The sequence below is a fragment of the Equus przewalskii genome, chromosome 9, assembly GCF_037783145.1.
Source record: "Equus przewalskii isolate Varuska chromosome 9, EquPr2, whole genome shotgun sequence".
NCBI classification, from domain to species: domain Eukaryota; kingdom Metazoa; phylum Chordata; class Mammalia; order Perissodactyla; family Equidae; genus Equus; species Equus przewalskii.
In genome coordinates, this window is record NC_091839.1 from 73,944,396 (window position 1) to 73,965,075 (window position 20,680).

The following is a 20,680-nucleotide window of genomic DNA, read 5'->3' on the forward strand; positions in this document are numbered from 1 at the left end:
GTTCTATATAATGTGTTTACTCTTACTATGATTCAGATTCTATTTTTCAATTTGATTTTGGACTTTTTAAAAGGAAATAACATATATGTATGCATGGGTGTGTATATATATAAAGTGTATATCATATGTATGTATAAAACAACTGGTCACTTCTAGGCGTTTAAAATGAGGTGATTCCTTCTTTTAGACTAAATCTGCTGATGGAAGTGCCCTGGATACCAGAATCACCCACCGTGGAATAGAGGCCCCTGACATTTGGGTAAACATCCTTGAAGCATTATTTGAGCCAGAACTAGAATTCCATTGAGTTAAGCCATTGAAACTTAGAGGTTTATTTATTAAAGCAAAGTGTTACCTTTAGTATTATAGACACAATGTTTTTCAACATAATATACAATGCATTCGTTTTATTTTTTTGGTTTACTTCTTAATTTTGGATTTGACTTTAATTTAAAACTTTTGCTTTAGGGAACAGGTATTATATGTAATATAGAATATAATTATATAGAGTATAAATAATTATAATTTCTCTATAAGACAAAATCAACCAGAGAAAGAAGCAGTATGTGGTATAGACCAAGCGGGGACCAACTGAGAGTGAGTCTTCTGCCAGTGCTGGGCGGTTGTGCCTCTCTCTCTACTGTCACAGCTGCCTTCAGGCCCCCAGGACCACACTATTCCTAAGTGCCAATAAAAGAGAAGTCCTCCATGAAAAGAAAACACTCTGCTAAATAACAAATGACTTATTGATACATGTAACAACTTGATTGAACTTAAAAGTTTTATGCTTAATGATAGAAACAAGGCAAAAAAAAGAGTGTTTACTGTTATGATTCCATTTACTGAAAAAATCTAGAAAATTAAAAATAATATTCAGTGATAGAAAGTAGATCAGTGTTTGCCTTGATGGAGACATGGGGATTGGAGATGTGGGGAAGAATGTGAGGAAGTGGTTGCTAAAGGACATGGGAACTTTTGGGAATGATGGACATGCTTATTATCTTAAATGTAGTGAAGATTCCACAGAAGTAACATCGATCAAACCATATCAAATGATAGATAGTGCGATCTAATAGATAATGCACTATTATGGATAGTGCAACCCTAAATAGATCATGCAATCTAATAGTATTGTACTTGTATATTAAATATATATCACCCTGAATGTTTGTTCCTGGCTGTACTGCCAGTGCTTAAAACTGATCTTGGCACATGGCAGGTGCCAAAGTAACATGTGTTAAACGTTGAATGAACTACAATGGAAGACTTTAGAAGTTGACAACTCAGTATTTGCCTCAGTGAATGTCCACTCTATAGTACTTGGTGCTATTCAATAAAGTAGCCATTAGGCAATTGTGGCCATTTAAAACAAATTAATTAAAATTAAATGAAATAAAAATGTCATTCAAGTGCATAATAGCCTCATGTAGCCTCTGCAACCATCCTGGACAGTGCATATGTAGAATATTTTTATCATCACAGAAAGTTCTATCGGACAGAGCTGGGTAGACAAATCCTGCACACAGTAGGCATTCCATAAATGCTTGATAAAAAAGCATCAATGAAGACTGAGGAGAGAGAAGAACAGATGGGGAAGAGAGCAGAAAAGTAATCAACGTTCAATAACTTCGTGTAGCGTATGCAAAATAAAATTTCCTAATTTTTTTTCAGTCACATCAAAGGATTTATATATTTAAAAAGAGAGTCATTCTAACCTGTATGACATTCCCAAAAAGATCTCCATAAAATATTTTGTTCCTTTTTGATGCAAATTTTGCAAAATATACTGATGCTTGATTTACTACGATTTTATACATTTCCATTCTCTCAGGGTATGGCCAGGGACCAATGATGTACTTTCCATTTCTACCTTATAGCCATTGAGCTGAGCAAGACGCTACTTTCACAGAAGCAGATTCACGACTGAGAGACTGGATGCTCCTGCTAAAAAAGTAAAAAGACAACCAATGATTAGACAAGCCACAAGCAAGGAAAGCCATGATGCTGAAGCTGGGAATTGAGATTTTTTTTTTCAATTATTTTATTGAGGTCATATCAGTTTATAACATTGTGCAATTTTAGGTGTACATTATTACATATCAATTTCGATATAGACTACATCATGCTCACCACCGATATCTAGCTTTTATCCATCACCATACATATGTGTCCCCTTACCCCTTTACCCTTTTTACCCACCCTCCACCCCCTTCCCTTCTGGTAACCACTAAGCTGCTCCTTATCCCTATGTTTATCTTCCTTATATGAGTGAAATCATTCAGTGTTTGTCTTTCTTTGTCTGGCTTATTTCTCTTAACATAATATCTTCAAGGTCCATCCATGTTGTTGCAAATGGGGCGATTTTGTCTTTTTTATGGCTGAGTAGTGTTCCATTGTGTGTGTGTACGTATGTATGCATGTATGTATGCATATATGTATGTATATATATAGTGAATAATGCTGCAATGAACATAGGGGTGCAAATATCTTTTCTACTTAGTGTTTTTGTGTTCTTTGGATAAATACCTAGAAGAGAAATGCAGAATAGCTGGATCATATGGTAGCTTCTATTCTTATTCTTTTGAGGTATCTCCATATTGTTTTCCATAGTGGCTGCACCAGTTTGCATTCCTACCAGCAGTGTAGGAGGGTTCCCTTTTCTCCACATGCTCCCTAACACTTATTTCTTATCTTGTTAATGCAGGCCATTCCTGCAGGCATGAGGTGATATATCATTATAGTTTTGATTTACATTTCCCTGATAATTAGTGATGTTGAACTCTTTTCAGGTGCCATCTTCTTTGGAAAAATGTCTCTTCGTATCTTCTGCCCATTTTTTCATTGGGTTGTTTTGTTGTTGTTGTTGTTGAGTTGTATGAGTTCTTTATATTTTTTGGAAATTAACCCTTTTCAAATATGTATGATTTGCAAATTTTCTCCCAGTTGATGGGTCGTCATTTTGTTTTGTTCCTGGCTTCCTTTGCCTTGCAGAAGTTTTTTAGTCTAATGTAGTCCCATTAGTTTATTTTTTCTTTTCTTTCCCTTGCCTGAGTAGACATGTATTTGAAAGATGCTCCGAAGACTGATGTCAAAGAGTGTACTGTCTATATTTTATTCTAGGAGTTTTATGGTTGCAGGTCTTACATTCAAGTCTTTAATCCATTTTGAGTTAACTTTTCTGTATGGTGTAAGATAATGGTCTACTTTCATTCTCTTGGACGTGGTTGTCCAGTTTTCCCAATACCACTTATGAAAGAGACGTTTCTTTCTTCATTGTATGTTCTTGACTCCTTTGTCAAAGCTTAGCTGTCTATAGATGTGAAGTTTTATTTCTGGGCTTTCAACTCTGTTACATTGATTTGTGTGTCTGTTTTTGTGCCATACCATGCTGTTTTAATTACTATCTTTGTAGGATATTTTAAAGTCAGCGATTGTGATGCCTCCAGGATTATTCTTTTTTCTCAGGATTACTTTGGCTATTTGGGGTCTTTTGTTGTTCCATATAAATTTTAGGGTTCTTTGTTCTATTTCCATGAAGACTGTCATTGAGATTCTGATTGGGATTGCACTGACTCTTTAGATTGCTTTTGGTAACATGGAAATTTTAACCATGCTTATTTTTCCAATTCATGAGCATAGAATATCTTTCCATTTTTTAATGTGTTCTTCGATTTCTTTCAATGACGTCTTACCGTTTTCAGTGTATGGGTCTTTCACCTCCTTGGTTAAATTTATTCCTAGATATTTTATTCTTATTTTTGCAATTGCAAGTGGGATTGTCTTCTAAACTTCTCTTTCTGCTACTTCATGATTAATGTACAGAAATGCAACTGACCTTTGTAGGTTGATTTTGTACCCTGCAACTTTGCTGTAGTTGTTGATTATTTCTAATATTTTTTCTGGTGGATTCTTCAAGGTTTTCTATATGTAGAATCCTGTTGTCTGAAACAGCAAGGTTTTCACTTCTTCCTTGTCAATTTGGCTACCTTTTATTTCTTTTTCTTGCCTGATTGCTCTGGCCAAAACCTCCAGTACCATGTTGAATAGGAGTGGTGAGAGTGGGCACTCTTGTCTTGTTCTTGTCCTTAGAGGAATTGCTCTCAGTTTTTCACCATTAGGTATGATTTTGGCTGTGAGTTTGTCATATATGGCCTTTATTATGTTGATGTACTTTCCCTCTATAGCCATTTAATTGAGAGTTTTTATCATAAATGGATGTCGGATCTTGTGAAATGTTTTTTGTGCATCTCCTGAGATGATCATGTGGTTTTTATTCCTCATTTTGTTAATATGGCATATCACATTGATTGATTTGTGGACGTTTAGCCATCCCTGTGTCCCTGCTATAAATCCCACTTGGTCATGGTGTACGATCCTTTTAATGTATTGCTATATTCAGTTTGCCAATATTTTGTTGAGGATTTTTGTATCTATGTTCCTCAGCAATATTGGCCTGTAATTTTCCTTCTTTGTGTTGTCCTCGTCTGGTTTTAGTATTAGGGTGATGTTGGCCTTATAGAATGAGTTAGGAAGTGTTCCACGCTCTTCAGTTTTTTGGAATAGTTTGAGAAAGATAGGGATTAACTCTTCTTTGAAAGTTTTAGTAGAATTCTCCAGAGAAGCCATCTGGTCCTGGCCTTTTTTGGGGGGAAGGTTTTTTTGATTTCTCTTTCTATCTCTTTACTTGCTATTGGTCTATTCATATTCTATTTCTTCTTGATTCAGTTTTGGGAGATTGTATGAGTTAAGAATTTGTCCATTTCTTCTAGGTTATCCAATTTGTTGGCATATAGTTTTTCATAGTATTCTCTTATAATCCTTTGTATTTCTGTGGTATCTATTGTAATTTCTTCTCTTTCATTTCTAATTTTATTTACATGAGCCTTCTTTCCTTTTTTCCTGATGAGTCTGGCTAAGTGTCAATTTTCTTTATCTGCTCAAAGAAGCAGCTCTTTGTTTCATTGATCCTTTCTATTGTTTTTTTAGCCTCAATTTCATTTATTTCTGCTGTAATTTTTGTTATTTCCCTCCTTCTGCTAAATTTGAGCTTTGTTTATTCTTTTTCTTGTTTTGCTAAGTGTAGTTTAAGACTACTTATTTGAGATTTCTTGTTTGTTGAGATAAGCTTGTATTGCTTGAAATTTCCCTCTGAGTACTGCTTTTGCTGCATCCCATTAGAGTTGGTATACTGTGTTTTAATTTTCATTTGTCTCCAGGTATTTTTTGATTTCCTCCTCTCATTTTTTCATTGGCCCAATTGTTGTTTAGTCTCCACATATTTATGCTTTTCCCTTGTAGTTGATTTCTAGTTTTATAGCATTGTGGTCAGAAAATATGCTTGATATGATTTAAATCTTCTTAAATTTATTGAAGCTTTCCTTGATTCCCAACATGGTCTATCTTTGAGAATGTTTCATATGCACTTGAGAAGAATGTGTATTCTGCTATTTTTGGATGGAATGTTCTCTCTCTACGTATATACCTATTAAGTCCATCTGGTCTAGTGTTTCATTTAGGGCCACTATGTCTTTGTTGACTTTCTGTCTGGATGATCTATCCATTGATGTAAGTGGGGTGTTGAGGTCCCCTACTATTATTGTGTTACTATCATTTTCTCCCTTTAGGTCTGTTAATAGTTGTCTCTGTATACTTTGGTGCTCCTCTGTTAGGTGCATATACATTCATAAGTGTTATGTCCTCTTGGTGAAATGCCTCTTTTATCTTTATATATTGTCTCTCTTTGTTTCTCATTGCCTTTTTTATCTTGAAGTTTATTTTGTCTGATATAAGTATGACAACACTTGCTTTCTTTTGCTTAACATTTGCTTGGAGTATTGTCTTCCATCCCTTCACTCTGAGCCTGTGTTTGTCTTTAGAGCTGAGATGTGTTTTCTAGAGGCAATATATTTTTGGGTCATGTTTTTTTTTTCTTTTTTTTGCTGAGGAAGATTGGCCCTGAACTAGCATACTAGCCCATCTTCCTCTACTGTATATGTGGGACGCCTGCTACAGCATGGCTTGATAAGCTGTGCATAGATCCTCACCCAGGATCCAACCAGTGAACCCTGGGCCACCAAAGTGGAGCATGTGAACTTAAACACTGCATCATTGGGCTGGCCCATGGGTCTTGTTTTTTAATCCATCCAGCCAAACTCTGTCTTTTGATTGAAGAATTAAATCCATTTGCATTTAGAGATATTATTGATATATGAGGGTTTAATACTGACATTTTCTCTCTTGTTTTCTGAGTGTTCTATATTTCCTTGTTTGCCTTGTATTTCTGACTGCCATTTCAATTTGGTGGTTTTCTGTGATGGTTTTGTCAGTTTTCTCTTTATTTGTGATTTGTGGTTCTTCTCTGAGATTTTTGTTTAGTGGTTACCATGAGGTTTGTACAAAAGATCTCATAGATGAGATAGCCCATTTTCTGATAGCCTCTTATCTCCATTAGCCTAAGGAGGTTCCATCCCTTTCTTCTTCCCCTTTGAGTTGTTGCTGTCAAAAATTATTCTGCTTTGTATTGTAAGTTTGTGACTAAATTGAAGTGTTTATAGTTATTTTTAATGCTTCTCTTCCCTTTATGTTTTATGTCATAGTGAAGTGTTTGCTAACCTGTTCTGAAAGAGAGCTCCAATTTTCTGATTTGGTCTGTCTGTTTATTTCATTGCTCAAAGCTTTGTAAAACTTTGCCTTTTTGTTTCAGATAGGAGGGCTTCCTTCATTCTTTCTTGTAAGGCAGGTCTAGTGGTAATGAACTCCCTGAGCTTTTGTTTATATGGGAAAGCTTTTATTTCTCCATCATATCTGAAGGATAGTTTTGCTGCATAGAGTATTCTTGGCTGAAAATTTTTGTTTCAGTATTTTGAATATAAAATTTCATTCTCTCACAGCCTGTAAGGTCTCTGCCAAGAAATCCACTGAAAGCCTTGTGGGGGTTCCTTTGTAGATTATTTTCTTTTGCCTTGTTTCCTTTTATATTTTTTCTTTGTAATCGAATTTTGCCAGTTTTAATATTATAAGCCTTGGAGAATGTCTTCTTGCATTTATGCAATTAGGAGTTCATGCAATTGACTTCAGGTACTTGTGAGTCCAGTTCCTTTCCCAGGTTTGGGAAGTTCTCAGCTATTATTTCTTTGGAAAAGCTTTCTGCTCCCTTCTCTCTCTAGTCTCCCTCTGGAATACTTATAATACTTATATTGCTTTTCCTAATTGAGTCTGATATTCCCCCCAAAATATCTTCATTTTTAAAAAATCTTAGTTCTCTCTCCTCCTTTACCTGAAGCATGTATACATTTCTATCCTTTAATTCACTAATTCTGTCCTCGCTAACATCAGCTCTATTTTTTATGGTTTCTAGATTATTTTTTATGTCATTAATTTTGCTCTTCCTATCCAGAATTTGTTTGGTTTCTTTGTAGAGCTTTAACCTCTTTGGTGAAGTATTTCTTTTCCTCATTAATTTTATTGCTGAGCTCATTTAATTGTGTTTCTGAGTTTTCTTGTGACTTCTTAAGTTTCTTTATGACAACTATTCTGAATCCTCTGTCATTTAGACTGTAAACTTCTGTGACTTCAAGATTGCTTTTTGGAGACTTGTCATTTTTCTTCTCCTTTTGTTACTGTAGTTCTTCATGGTGTTTGATGAATTGATCCTTTGCCAGCACATTTATGGTAACATCAGGTTGCAGATTCCACCTGCTACCGCTAGGGGGAAGTAGGAGCTGAGTTTTCTAATCTCGCCCCACCTGCTTGTGGTTGTGCCAGGAGGGCCACTCTGTGTTTGCGTCGGCTGGCTGCAGCTGCTTGGCAGGTTGTGCTCACATGGGCAGAGTTTCTGTATCTGGTGGGTGGATTGTGCACTGCAGGTGGGGCCTGCAGCAGGGGATGAGCTGAGCTGCAATGCTAGGTGGGAGGTGTACCTACGTGGGGTCTGAGTCACTGCCATTCAGTGTGAAGCATTCCCACAGGCGGGGCCACTGTGGCATGGTGGGCACTCTTGTGTGCCAGGCTACCACTCTGAAAGCATTCATGTGTGGCCAGGTTGCCCCGACCCCACTTACAGTTGCACTGTGCTAGCTGCTGTGTGAGTATCCACGACCTGGCTCACTGCTGCCAGGGAGGGGGAGGAGTGTGCTCATCTCATTCCACTGCTTCCTAGGGATCCTGTCAACTCACTTTAAGACGTATAGCTCCGTGGATCTCTCAGGTGTCTTCTTGTGCTGTGTAGGGAATCCTCTGTTGGTTAATGAATGTCCGTTTATTTGTAACTTAGAGCGGAGAGACAAAGGAACTAACTAACTCTACTATGATGCTGACGTCACTCTGGAATTGAGATTTTTATATCTCAACCAATCAACCCTTTGAATTTCTTTGCCTGCTGATAATAGGGTAGAGATGGGAATGCCTTACCAACAAACACATTGTGCCTTGCAGATAAAGTGAAGTATTTGTCAATTTCTGAGGCATGTTGGTAAGTCTTGGTCTCAGGACTTACTTATTTCTGTCCCTTTGTCTTGTCTGTCATAGCAACTATAATAATAAGTCACATATTTTTACCTCGAGTGTGTGTACTTCTCGTGGAGGATCACTGTGAATCCAAATGATTCTGATTGGTGAGACTTCAGCAACATAACTACATAAAATAAACAGTTCTATACAAAATTCAGCAGAGGTTTTTGTGAGATTTAGCACTTATTGAATCCTTTTTCCGTTTCGCTTTATATACAAGCCCAGACCTGTATTTCTGACCTGTCTGAAGTTTAGCAAGATTTGAGACAAAGGCCTGTACACAGGTAATATATATGGGAACATGATCCCAAGAAAATAATGAAAGAAAAGAAAGGAGGAAAAAGGGAAGGAGGAAAAGCTAATACAAGGAGAGACGATTGAGCTGCCACCACTAAAGTAAGATCGTTTAATGTCATGGGATATATGAGGAATATTTTGAAAGGCATCATCCAACTTTTGGCCTTGAGATGTGGAAGTAAGAAGCATTTATCCTTCTTTCATTATCCATTGTTCAAGGTACATTAATTATGTTTTTTATTTTCATATATTATGACGTTTTGATATTTCCTGGGGCCTTTATAGACCTGGAGAGACACTGCCTCTCTCAGAGGCAATTAATTCTTGGGGATGGGAGACAGCTTGCCAGAAACATGCCTTCCTGTACAGCCTTGTGGATCCAAGTCTGAGCCCCTCACCACCTTCTTATCTCTCACACGCCTAGCCAACATTTCTCCTGCCCTAAATCATTCCAGGGCCAGGTACCTAGAGACCACCCCTGTTTCCCAAAATGAGTCTTAGACTGTTTACTCTGCTCTGTCTTACCTTTCCCAAGGAAACCTCAGTGGAGGTCTGACCTATGCTTTCTCCTCACTCCTGTTGTCTGCCTCCTGACCATCCCGGTGCTTCCTCTGTGCCCCTGTGTGGTGTGGCATGTTCACTTATTTCTGGAAATGTCAGTAATATATTCTTCTTTCAGTGTCATTGGCCTCTCCCTGTCCTCTTTCAATCATACCTCCATAAACTAAATCCTAGGTATAATTTTCAAACAAGGGTGGCCCAATGAGTAGAAAATCTCTTGCTATTCTGGTTGTACAAGTCTAGGTACCAAACAGGCTCTTGCAGGTGCCCCAGGTAGCAGCATATCTGTAAAAATCCAAGGCAGTATGTAAGAGGTACAAGGAGTGACTGAAATTAAGTTGCACCTGCATGAAGCAAGTCAAAGCCTATTTGGAACTGATCATAGCAGCATAGGCTGCAGTCAGAATTAAGTCCAAGAGGATTAAGGAGTGATGCACAAGAGATGGTTGATTCAGAACCCCTGGAATACGATTTGAACTACGGGCCGTAAATTGGGAATATGCAGGACGTGCTTTCATGCAGGCCTAACACTTCTCTGTATGTATGTGCTGTGTGCTTATTCTAACCACAGTGAGTTGCCTGAAAACTATGAGAAAATCATTCCCAAGCCTCTGACTTTAATCAACAGATATTTATTGAGCAGTGACCTTATTCCTGGTGTTGCATCAGCATTGGGCTGCCATGGTAAACAAGGTAGAAAAGATGTCTCTCTCTGAGATGTTCAACAAAGGATTACCAGAAAAATTTAATCTCTGATGAAAGAAAGTAATTTGAATATGTAGTAGAAGAATTTTATCGTCTTTCACCTCACCCCAGCTTCTGTTCAACGTAAAGGTGAAGTTTCTTCTTCTCTCTCTTGCATGAGTGAGCATAGAGAATGCCAGCTGCTCTGCAAGTTCCACACCTTATTATTTTGGGATTCCTTTCCTGTGGTGCAACTCCACTGCATGCCAAGGTGAACATCTGGCCCTCATTGCATCATTCTGTGGAAATTAGGGCATGAGGAACTGGCATTATGATGTTCTATGAGTAATAAATGCATTGTTTTCAGATCCAGAGGCATCTTGTTTTCTGTCAAAAATTCTATGTACATGAATAATGAAATGCAAAATTATATATATAATATATTATATCACATATGTGATATAATATATATTATGTATATATTACATATGATATATAATTTGTATATATATAATATATGTCATACTATATAATTATATTAAATAATTCTGAGAGACAAGGAAGAGATTCTGTAAAGAACATAGAGGTGATGGTGACAGTGGCTATATCTGAGCAAACTCTATAGCCATTTGGGCAATATGTGAGACTCTGCTTTGTTTCCCTTTAACGAAGGAAGGTGGTTGAAGGTGGTTAAAACAAGCAGCCTGAATGGGACTTTTGAATGTTGTCTCTAATTGGGGCAAGAGAGTGTCTACAGATACCCGAGTTCCTGTTGTTTTGTGCAGAGGGAAAGCATTAGAAGCTCATTTGTTTGTGCTCCCTCCCCCAGGCTGGAGGAGAAGGATCCAGGAGTCCCAATAGCTGGTATAGGGATTTGTATGGGCCAAAACATTGACAGTGTGCATTTTTAATTGCACTTTCTTCCAGATGATAAGAAAAAGGTTAAGTAATTCAAAAAGCTAATGTAAAGCTTTAAATGGGAGGAAAACTATAAGTGGGCTGTTCTACCCCAGCTTGACCATAAATATGTCTTCTTACTGGTATGGAGACACATTCTCTGCATCCCACCAATTCCTTGCTTCCCTCTGTCCTGATCTCAGCTGCTCTAGGGGTTTGAGGTAGGATCAAAGTCTCCTCATCCCTGACAGTAGGGCCCTACGTATGCTCAGGAACCCCAAAGGCAGCGAGGGATTCACTCTTTATGGCCCTGTTGGAGCTCAGTCCCATATGGGAAAGGGATGCTTAGCAGAAGTGGGCAAAGCCATGGGCTGTAGGGTGGAAGGCACTGTACCACATGAGGGAGCAGAAATGAAGAGTTCCTGAGCCAGGGCATTCCTACGTACTGAGAAGGACAGAACTGAGGGACCAAAGAGAGAAAAACGCTTCTCTGATGGCTCCACCATCACATCTTCTAGCCTAGCCCACCTGCCACTTCCTGCTCCCCTGACTCCCAGGTAAGAGGTAACACAGTCTCTTGGAAGGGTGATTGGGTTTTTTGATATCCTGAAGTGAACTGATCACAGATCAATGCATAAGAAACCAAAAATTGGGATTAGGCCTAAGGGCTACACTCACGTGGTCACTTTAACTTACTTTCTTTACTGCAAATTTTGCTGAAACCTCTCAGTTACATTCAGCATTTCAAGGAATGCAATCACAGCTGCCAGGAGATTGCGAGTCTTGTATAACTGTAAAAACTTTGTGTTCATTCACCCTTCTCTAAATCATTGCAATAGAGTACTGTAGTTCCAAAACAATTTTTAAAAAATTGTCAATAAACCACAGCTGCCCACCCCAACCTCCAGACACAGCAGTGGCATCTCTCCTAAACAAGCCTTAACTTGTCAACTTCTCCCTCATTGAGAGTAGTCCAACATCGTCCAGTGTGCTAAAGGAGAATCTATGAAAGGTCACTTCCCCTTGCTCACTATAGTCAATTGGGCAAATTCACATTTTCTCCCACTTAAATTCATTATCTTTTCGTCATTTCCATGACTATTTCCCTAAAATATAGGCCAGCCATTTGGTAGCTGTTCCTCAATTGGATTCTCTGATGTTTATTCATAATTGGATTTGGGTTATGTGTATTTGGCAGAAATATCACCTAATTACTACTGTGTTCTTCCAGTGCATCAGGTAAAATAGAACGCAATTGTAATTTGTCTCATTACTGATGATGCCCATTTTCTTCACTTAATTAAAGTGGAGTCTGCCAGATTTCCCCAATGAAATCATATTCTTTTCCTCTTTGTATTTATTATATATTCATATTTTATTTATATGTGCATTAATATTTTTATTTGTTTTTATTGCTTATGTTTCATGTTTGTTACTTATATTTATTATATTTGTTCATGTTATGTATATTATATGTATTATGCACTATATATGCGCATGTGTTATATATACATATATATGTATGCATATGTACACATTATATGTACATATATATGTATTATAGATACATATTTGGAAGATACTGCGAACCTATGTAAATATCCTATTCCTCAACAAACTTTAAATGTAATCATTCAGTTATTTATATCTCTCTATATTTCTGTTTTATTATTTTATTCCATGAGTTTTAATACTTTATTATTTATTTTACTATTCCGTTTTCCCAGTATTGGCCAGTGGAAGCCTACTTTGACAATATATTCGTCTATTTTTTTAAAACACATTATTGTTTTCTGGAATAACAAGGTACTTCAAGCTTATCTTTTCCTTTATCTGCCTCAACTCTAGAATCAGCCATTTCTCCAAGGCATCCTTGTTCCATTTATTGAAAAATGCTATTTTGAAGTCAAGATCTGAGTGGTATATGTGTTCATCATTTTTGGGATGTCTCTGCTCACAGACCCTCTCAGTAGATACATCTATCTATCTATCTATCTATCTATCTATCTATCTATCTATCTGTCTGTAACTATAATCACCTATCATCTAATTTATCTCTATTGAAAATCATGAATTCACAACCATACCTCCAATTCTAATCCAGCAGAACAGGGGTTATTTATCACACTTTTCATGTTTGTAACTCCCTTCTCTACAGTGAAAAAACTTGGCTTCTATTAGCCTTAAATGTTTATTTATTTAATTATTTTTTCTGTACATAAGTCAATCTATCATCTGTGCCACAACCTCCTCCTCTGTATGGATGTCTTCCTCACCCTCTTTGAGCTCCAATATTCTATGCTATGTGGCCTCTATCAATGAATTCCCTCTTGATACTGCTTGGGCTCTGGCTCCCTTTGCTGGGCCTCTCCTCTCAGGGAATGCATTTTTAGCCAGATTTGGACTCTGTTTTCCTATACCTGGGCCTTCCCTTTGTGAGTACACATCAACCATCCTGCTTGGGCACTGGATCTTCATGCTGGGTCACCGTGACTCCCCTTCTCCTGTCCCCAACTCTTATCTTGCCTAGTCTACCTAATGTATTATTCACTGAATTATTCGGGAAAGGAAGGGAATGAAGGAGTCTGAACTTGAAACCATTTATAACATTTGTCTTCCTTTAAGACCTCATGTCCAATACATTAACAAATCATGTTGGCACTGCATTCAAAGTATATCCAGAATACGATTGTATTACCATTTCTATTATGGTCCAAGATAACACCATATTTCCTCTGGATGATCTCAATAGCCTCCTTACCACTTTCCCATTACCTGAAGAGTCTAGTCTCAACAGAGAAGCTAGTTTGGTCACTCTTCTGCTCAAAAAAATTTCTCTATGTTCTCCATTCCTTTCCAAGTTTAAAAAAAAAAAGTCCTTATGATGGACTACAAGATGCTACATGGTCTACTTTTTGTACCTGAGTCCTAACCCTAGGCCTCTCAAATCCATCAGTTTTCTGATTATATCTCTGACTTATTTCACCTCGTTTAATGGTCTTTCTGCTCTTCCAAGAGCATAGCAGGCCTGCTCCCAGCTTCCAACCTTTGTGTGTGCTCTTCCTGGAATAGTCTTACCCCAGGTATCCTCAAGGTTCATTCTCTCTCCTCCTTTATATCTTTGTTGAAATACTCTCTTCTTAGCAAGACCTCACTGATGAACCTTTTAAAATTTTTATTTAAAAAAATAAATTTAATTTCTAAATTAAAAAAATTTAATTAAAAATGTTTAATTTTTAAATTTTGTATGCTCAATATCTTCTAGTATTCCTTATCATTTTTCCCTAAATTATTTTTTCCTTAACATTAATATTTACTGAGACTATCAGGTTTGCTTATTATCCAACTCACTGATGAGAATATAACCTCCATGAGTTCACAGATTTCCGTCTATTTTTCTGTTACTATATAACTAGGGCCTAGGACAGTGCCTCTGGTGTAGTAGGTACAGATGAGTATTTTCTGAGTGAACAATTTTTTTGTGTGTATTAAGTGTAATAAAATTTCTGATGTGTAAAATACATTAGAAATGCAAACTATTTTCTGTCTATTCTCCCTTCCTTGTTAAATGATAAATCACCCCAGGTAAGGGATCATGTATTATTCATTTCTTTTTCCCCCAAACTCATCATAATTAGAACCACACTATAGCATTCAATAAGCATTTATTTCAGTCAAGCAATAAGTAGCTTCTTGAATTAGTAGAGACATGTTGAAACATTGTCTCCTAAATTCTGTAACATTTGATAAGATTGCATGCCTGTGTTTTCTTACTTAGTCTTTACCTCTCTAACACATTGTGATATCAGTGAGTGTCTAGAGATTTCCTGCAACTATCAGCTAATAATGATTTCATTGATACAAAAAGGAATCATTGTTTTGCTTTCTTCCTTAGCTACTTTCTTGCTCTCTTGTTCATTTTCACTCCCTTAGACAGATTTCTTCGTTACACTAAGTGGTTTGCTTTATAAGTAATTCCTAGTGTTAGAAAAGAAAGAATTTACATTTAAAACAAAATTTTCCTAGATGGGCTCAGTTTGGTTAGGGAATAGAATAGTCAAAGATATTTTTATTCAGCCATATTAAAATGGAAATTTTCAACATTAGAAATACAAATCTAAATTTTTAAATTTTACAAATATTTTAGTTGGGTTTTCTGGATCCATATGCTGAGATGGAGTTTGAAGTTAATGCTTTTATAGAGGTCAATACCCTGGAAGGAAGAGGGGGGCGGAAGTAGAACTGGACAGAGATACAAGTCAAACTAGTGCAAGCCCTACAAAGTCCCAGGAACCCATCAGGGTGCTCCGGAGGGAATGTTGCTGAGGATGGGCTAACATGAGAGACTAGGATGCATGGGAGCCACAGATGTAAAGGCACTTCTTACCCAACGAAATGTTCTTTTCCATGGATCTTCCTGGGTATTTGCTAGAGAGTTCAGGGACATGGAAGGAACTGAGAAAGGCTCCTTCTTGGTGTATGCTTGGAGGAAGAGAGAGCAGCTGGAAAGGCACAATCCACTCAGATCCTTCTCCCCATATCTCCTCTATGGTACAAAATCCTTAAGCTGCTGGTGGAGAGGCAGCAAGTCCTATTGCCCTATTGCAACTTAGAGAAGGGTACAGAAAAACAAAATGAAACAAAACAGAAATCCTAGCTCTATTGGAGAAGCAGGAAATCAATCTGCATTCAGATCATTAGAAATTTCCTGCCTCCGGGGGGTACTCAGTCACTGATAAAGTCCTAGGCTGGAGACCCAGTGATGGCCTGAGTGAGACAGAGGATGAACCAGGACAGCAGAAAATGATTCTGCCCACCCACTCCAGGCTAGCAATCATCACTAATAACAAACTTCTAACATCAGAGAAGAGCAAAAACATGGAGAGAGACCTCACTGAAGCACGGACTGATGCAGAAAATACCGAAGGCTGAGGGCAGAGGAGGATCATTGAGAAAAACCCTCCAGCAACCCAGTTTCACCCTAAGCACAAGAGACACTAGAGGAATGTGAAGTCAGTGATGCACTGAGAATAATGGTAGGAGCGACAAAATCCAATTGTTGGCTAGATTTGCTCACTTCCTCTAAACTAAAAGCCTATCAGAACAAGGGGCCTGCTCACTTCCAAGCATGAACACTTTTTACCCTGATCTCTACTCTCCTATACATGTTGTTTGGCTTTCAACCTAGAATTATGGGTCACACATAAAAAAAGTAAGAAAAAATAACCCTCTGTCAAGAGACAAAAATATCAGCAGAATCAGAGTCTTATATGACCCAGATGTTGAAGTTATCTGGCAGGGAATTTAAATTAAACATGTTTAAGATATTAAAGCTTTTGGTGGTAAAGGTAGACTACAATATGAAAACATGAGTAATTTCAGCAGAGAGGTTTAAGACTACAAGAAAGAATCAAAGGGAAGTATTAGAAATTTTTTCAACACCACACATGTTGATAGTGGTGAAAAATCCCTTTAATGGGCTCACCAGCAGACTCTGCACAGCTGAGGAAAAGTTAATGAACTTGAAGATAGGTCAATAGAAATTACTCAAAATGAAACAAAAGAGAAAAATGAGCAAAAAGTCAGAACAGAGAGTAAAGGATTTGTGTGATAATATCAAACAATCTAACATTGGTATAAATGGCATCTCACAGCAGACAGGAGAGAGAATGGAGCAGGAATATTTGAACAGATATTGGTGGAGAATTTTCCAAAATAAAGAAAGTTATCAATCACCAGAGCTAGAAATCTCAGAGAGCACCAAGAATAAATATCTACCCCAAACACACCTAGACACACTGTATTCACACTGGAAGGAATCTAAAAATAAAGAGAACATATTGAAGGTTGCCAGAGAAAAAAGATAAATTACATACAGAAGAATAAATTTAAAGATCCCAATAGATGTCTCATCTAAAACTATACAGATAACTGGATTGTAGAGTTAAACCTGTGTACTAAAAAAAAAAAAATAAATGAATGAGAAATAAAGATGTTTTCAGTGAAGCAAACTGAAACCAAACACCACCACCACTACTATGACCATTACAGCTGGCGACAACAAAACAGAGAATCCATTACCTGCAAGACTACGTTACAAAAGAAGTTAAAGCAAAGCAAGTAAAATTTGCATATTCAGGAATTTCTCTAAAAGACAATCGCTCATTTAAATAAAAACGACAGCAATTTGTTTATCCCATATGTAAAAATAAAATTTATGACCATAGCACAAAGAAGAGAACAAAATGAGAATATTCTGGTACTACACATGAAGTAACACAATATTATTTGATGATAGACCAGTTAATTAAATTTGTATGCTGCAGTCCTTGGAGAAACCAATTTTTACCTTTAAATAGTTTGTATTTCTAAAGTAGTATGAAGTAAGTAAATAGTAGAGTTAAAATGAAATCATAAAAAGTACTCACTGCAAAAAAGGGCAAAAAGTGATAAATGTGATAAAAAAGGAACATATCTCTTTGAGCTTGGTAGATTTAACCTAAACATTTAAAATTACGTTAAATGCAAATGGTCTAATCATAAAAGTTCAAGACTGTGATTGTTTGGATAAAAAAAATCAAGACCCAATCATATGGTGTAAACATAAAATAACGATAAAGATCATGGAAGAAAATGATCAAGAGATTAATATGTTAAGAATTTCCAGTCTCTAAATTTTTCTACTCAAAAATTTGTTTTTTCCTAAAGCAGTAGTGCAAATATGAGAACACAAAAAAAAATGGAAAGCATTTTTGGAGTCATTTTTTTCATGGATTTTTTAGGCTATATATATCCCATAAACTTAACCATCATTATAAAGTTTAAGAAATAATTTGTCTGGGGCCAGCCTGGTGGCATAGTGGCTGAGTTAGCACACCTTCACTTCAGCAGCCCAGGGGTCATGGACGTGGATCCTGGGTGCAGACCCACACCCTGCTGATCAAGCTGTGCTGTGGCAGCATCCCACATACAAAAAGTGAAGGAGAATGAGCAGAAATGTTGGCTCGGGGGCAGTCTTCCTCCAGCAAGGGGAGGGGGATTGGCAGCAGATGTTAGCTCAGGGCCAATCTTCCTCACAAAAAAGAAAAGAAAAGAAATAATTTGTCTGAACCAATAATTCACTTCAATATTTTTCCTTATTTGATCTGAACCGCAGATGTAGGTGGGCATCTGTGAATAGTTTGCACATGACTGTTCAGTCCATATGTTCTTTTCTGAAAATAACCCACTTATTGTCTGTGTAAAATGGAGGATTATTGCCAATTATTTTTATGCTATGACTGTGTTAGTCGTTGTCCACAGTTTCATTGGAGCTAGCATGTACAACTAGAAGGTAAACCAATACAGCGGGTACGTCCCACCAAACAAGCTCTGTCTTTAGGAAATTTATATTCTGACAAGGGTAGGTCAGTTAGTTGTGGGCTGTGAGTGCATAACTTGTAAACTGATGTAGGCTCTAGAACTTTGGGGAGAAATGATGATGATTCATGCTCAAATGGAGCAAAGGAATCAGTCTCTATATAGCAAGGGAAGAATAGATTCAATGCACAGAGAGAAATAGAAATGAGTTCTCAGAAAGTTCAAGAAATATAAAGGGCACTTTATTTGGTTCTTGATGAGTTTTTAGCTCTTGGTTCTAATATCTAATAAAAACCATTTGCCCTTTCATCCCACTGTTTTCATGCAGTATTGTACTACATATAAATCCTCTTCCTTTTTTCCTTAATTTACTTTGCCTATTTCACTCCATAAAGCTAAATTACTTTAATTTTTAATTAGTAATATAATCACTAATCAAGATACTGCCAACTATCATTTCTAATATGGAACAGAACAATTCCTACTGGATTAAAGCCATCAGTAGAAAACATATGTATTATTTTGTAACGATATACTCAGAAATTTGTCATGTGTTTATTGCATTGCAACCACAAATGTGCCATTTTCTTATAGCTATCCTTGAATACATATATTACAGAACAGAAATAAAGGCCTCTAAATGATATCCATGTCTGAACCCCCAGAACACATGAATAGATTAACTTACACAACAAAAGAGATTTGCAGATGTGACCGAATTGGAATCTTGAGATGGGAGCTTGTCCTGGGTAATTTGGGTGGACCTGTTATAATCACAATGGTCCCTATAAGCAAAAAAATGGAGTCAGAACGGTCAGAATCAGAGAGATTTGAAGCCACTACGCTACTGGTTTCAAGGATGAAAGAAAGAGCCATGAAGCAAGGACTGAAGGCAGGCTCTAGAAGCTGCAAAAGACAAGAGAATTGATTGTACCCTTCAGCCTCCAGAAGGAACCCAGACCTGTCAGTACTTTGATTTTTGTCCGGTGAAATCCATTTCAGACTTGTGATCTCCAGCACTATATTAAAAAATATAATACATTTGTGTGGTTTTAAAGCCTCTGAATTTGTGGTCATTTGTTATAGTAGCAAAAGGAAACTAATACAAAAGTTATTAGCAAATGAAGATTTCTATGAATGATAGAGCTGCTGTAATTCAATATGGGTATACTTTGTGGTTTTGTATTCCTGAAGTTTATGCTATAGTAATAATTTATTTATTTATGTATTTATTTATTTAAAGATTGGCACCCGAGCTAACATCTGTTGCCAATCTTTTTTTGGTCTTCTTTTTCTTCTCTCCAAAGCCCCCCTGTACATAGTTTTATATCCTAGTTGTAGATCTTTCTGGCTCTGCTATGTGGGGCACTGCCTCAGCACGGCCTGATGAGTGGTGCTAGGTCTGTGCCCAGGATCCAAACCAGCAAAACCCTGGGCTGAGAAGCAGAGCACGTGGACGTAACCACTCAGCTACTGGGCCAGCCACCCTGTCTCTTCTTAAAGGAAAGAAATTTTGCCCTCTGTGACCCTGAAGTACTCTAAAAATATAGACTAGAAAAAGAGATGCTCAGAACACAATTTTCTAACTTTGAGAGAACTAATAACTTCCCAAAACATTGATAAATCAGGTAATACATTATAAACTAATAGTTCATTTTTAAGCGTTTTAGAAATCCAAATATCCTTTTAAAATCTTCTGCCTCTTGACTACTGACCATGAAAATCCATTCCTTCAAATTTTGTGAACTTAATTTAGGTAGAACAAAATCCAAAAGTCCAAGAAACTTTTATGACCTTTATTAATTTAACAGCATTTGTCAGTTATTTAACCCAATCTACATTGGGAAGTTAAACTTTAATTATTATTAATGTTAATTCCATAATTATTAATTAAGTAAATTAACAGCAACATTAAATCAAATTTTAAAATATGGGCACAGACAGTGACAAAATTAAGCAAACATGCAAAGACTAATCTTTGAGAATACTGTTCCTTGAGAAATTATCATTATGGATAAATTTTGAGAAGCAGTTAATTAAAAAAGTGAAGGATGAATTCCAAAATCTCTAGAAACAGTTTCCTTGCAACTTTTACCTTCATTAAAGTTTTCCATACAGTAAAAGACAATGTTCCTAGAAAAATAAAGATATTTAAAAGTTGTAGGTAAAATTTTAATTTTTATTCCAAATGTTGAAATCATTTAAAACAAAATTTAATTTAGTTAGTATGAAATCAGCATGTTTTCATATTCATTCTTAATAAAACATAGTTCGCTATTTAAAATTAGTTTATGCCTTCACATTCAAACTTATAAGATACATAAGTAACTAAAGAGAATAATGAATACAGCAATGATTAAAGAAATGAAAACTC

The 20,680-nt window shown here is 36.7% G+C and overlaps 1 protein-coding gene across 1 annotated transcript in view; it reads right to left on the bottom strand.

The window, feature by feature from the left end:
• Window positions 1-568: 568 nt before the first annotated feature.
• Window positions 569-20,680, bottom strand: part of C9H6orf58 (chromosome 9 C6orf58 homolog) — a 53,605-nt gene continuing 33,493 nt past the window's right edge. Inside the window, exons 7-9 of the mRNA XM_070557013.1 lie at window positions 18,995-19,091; window positions 1,871-1,944; window positions 569-680 (exon numbers count right to left, since the gene is read on the bottom strand). Of these exons, the coding sequence (XP_070413114.1) occupies window positions 1,872-1,944; window positions 18,995-19,091 (170 nt within the window). The 3' untranslated portion in view covers window positions 569-680; window position 1,871. The remainder of the gene's footprint in view (window positions 681-1,870; window positions 1,945-18,994; window positions 19,092-20,680) is intronic.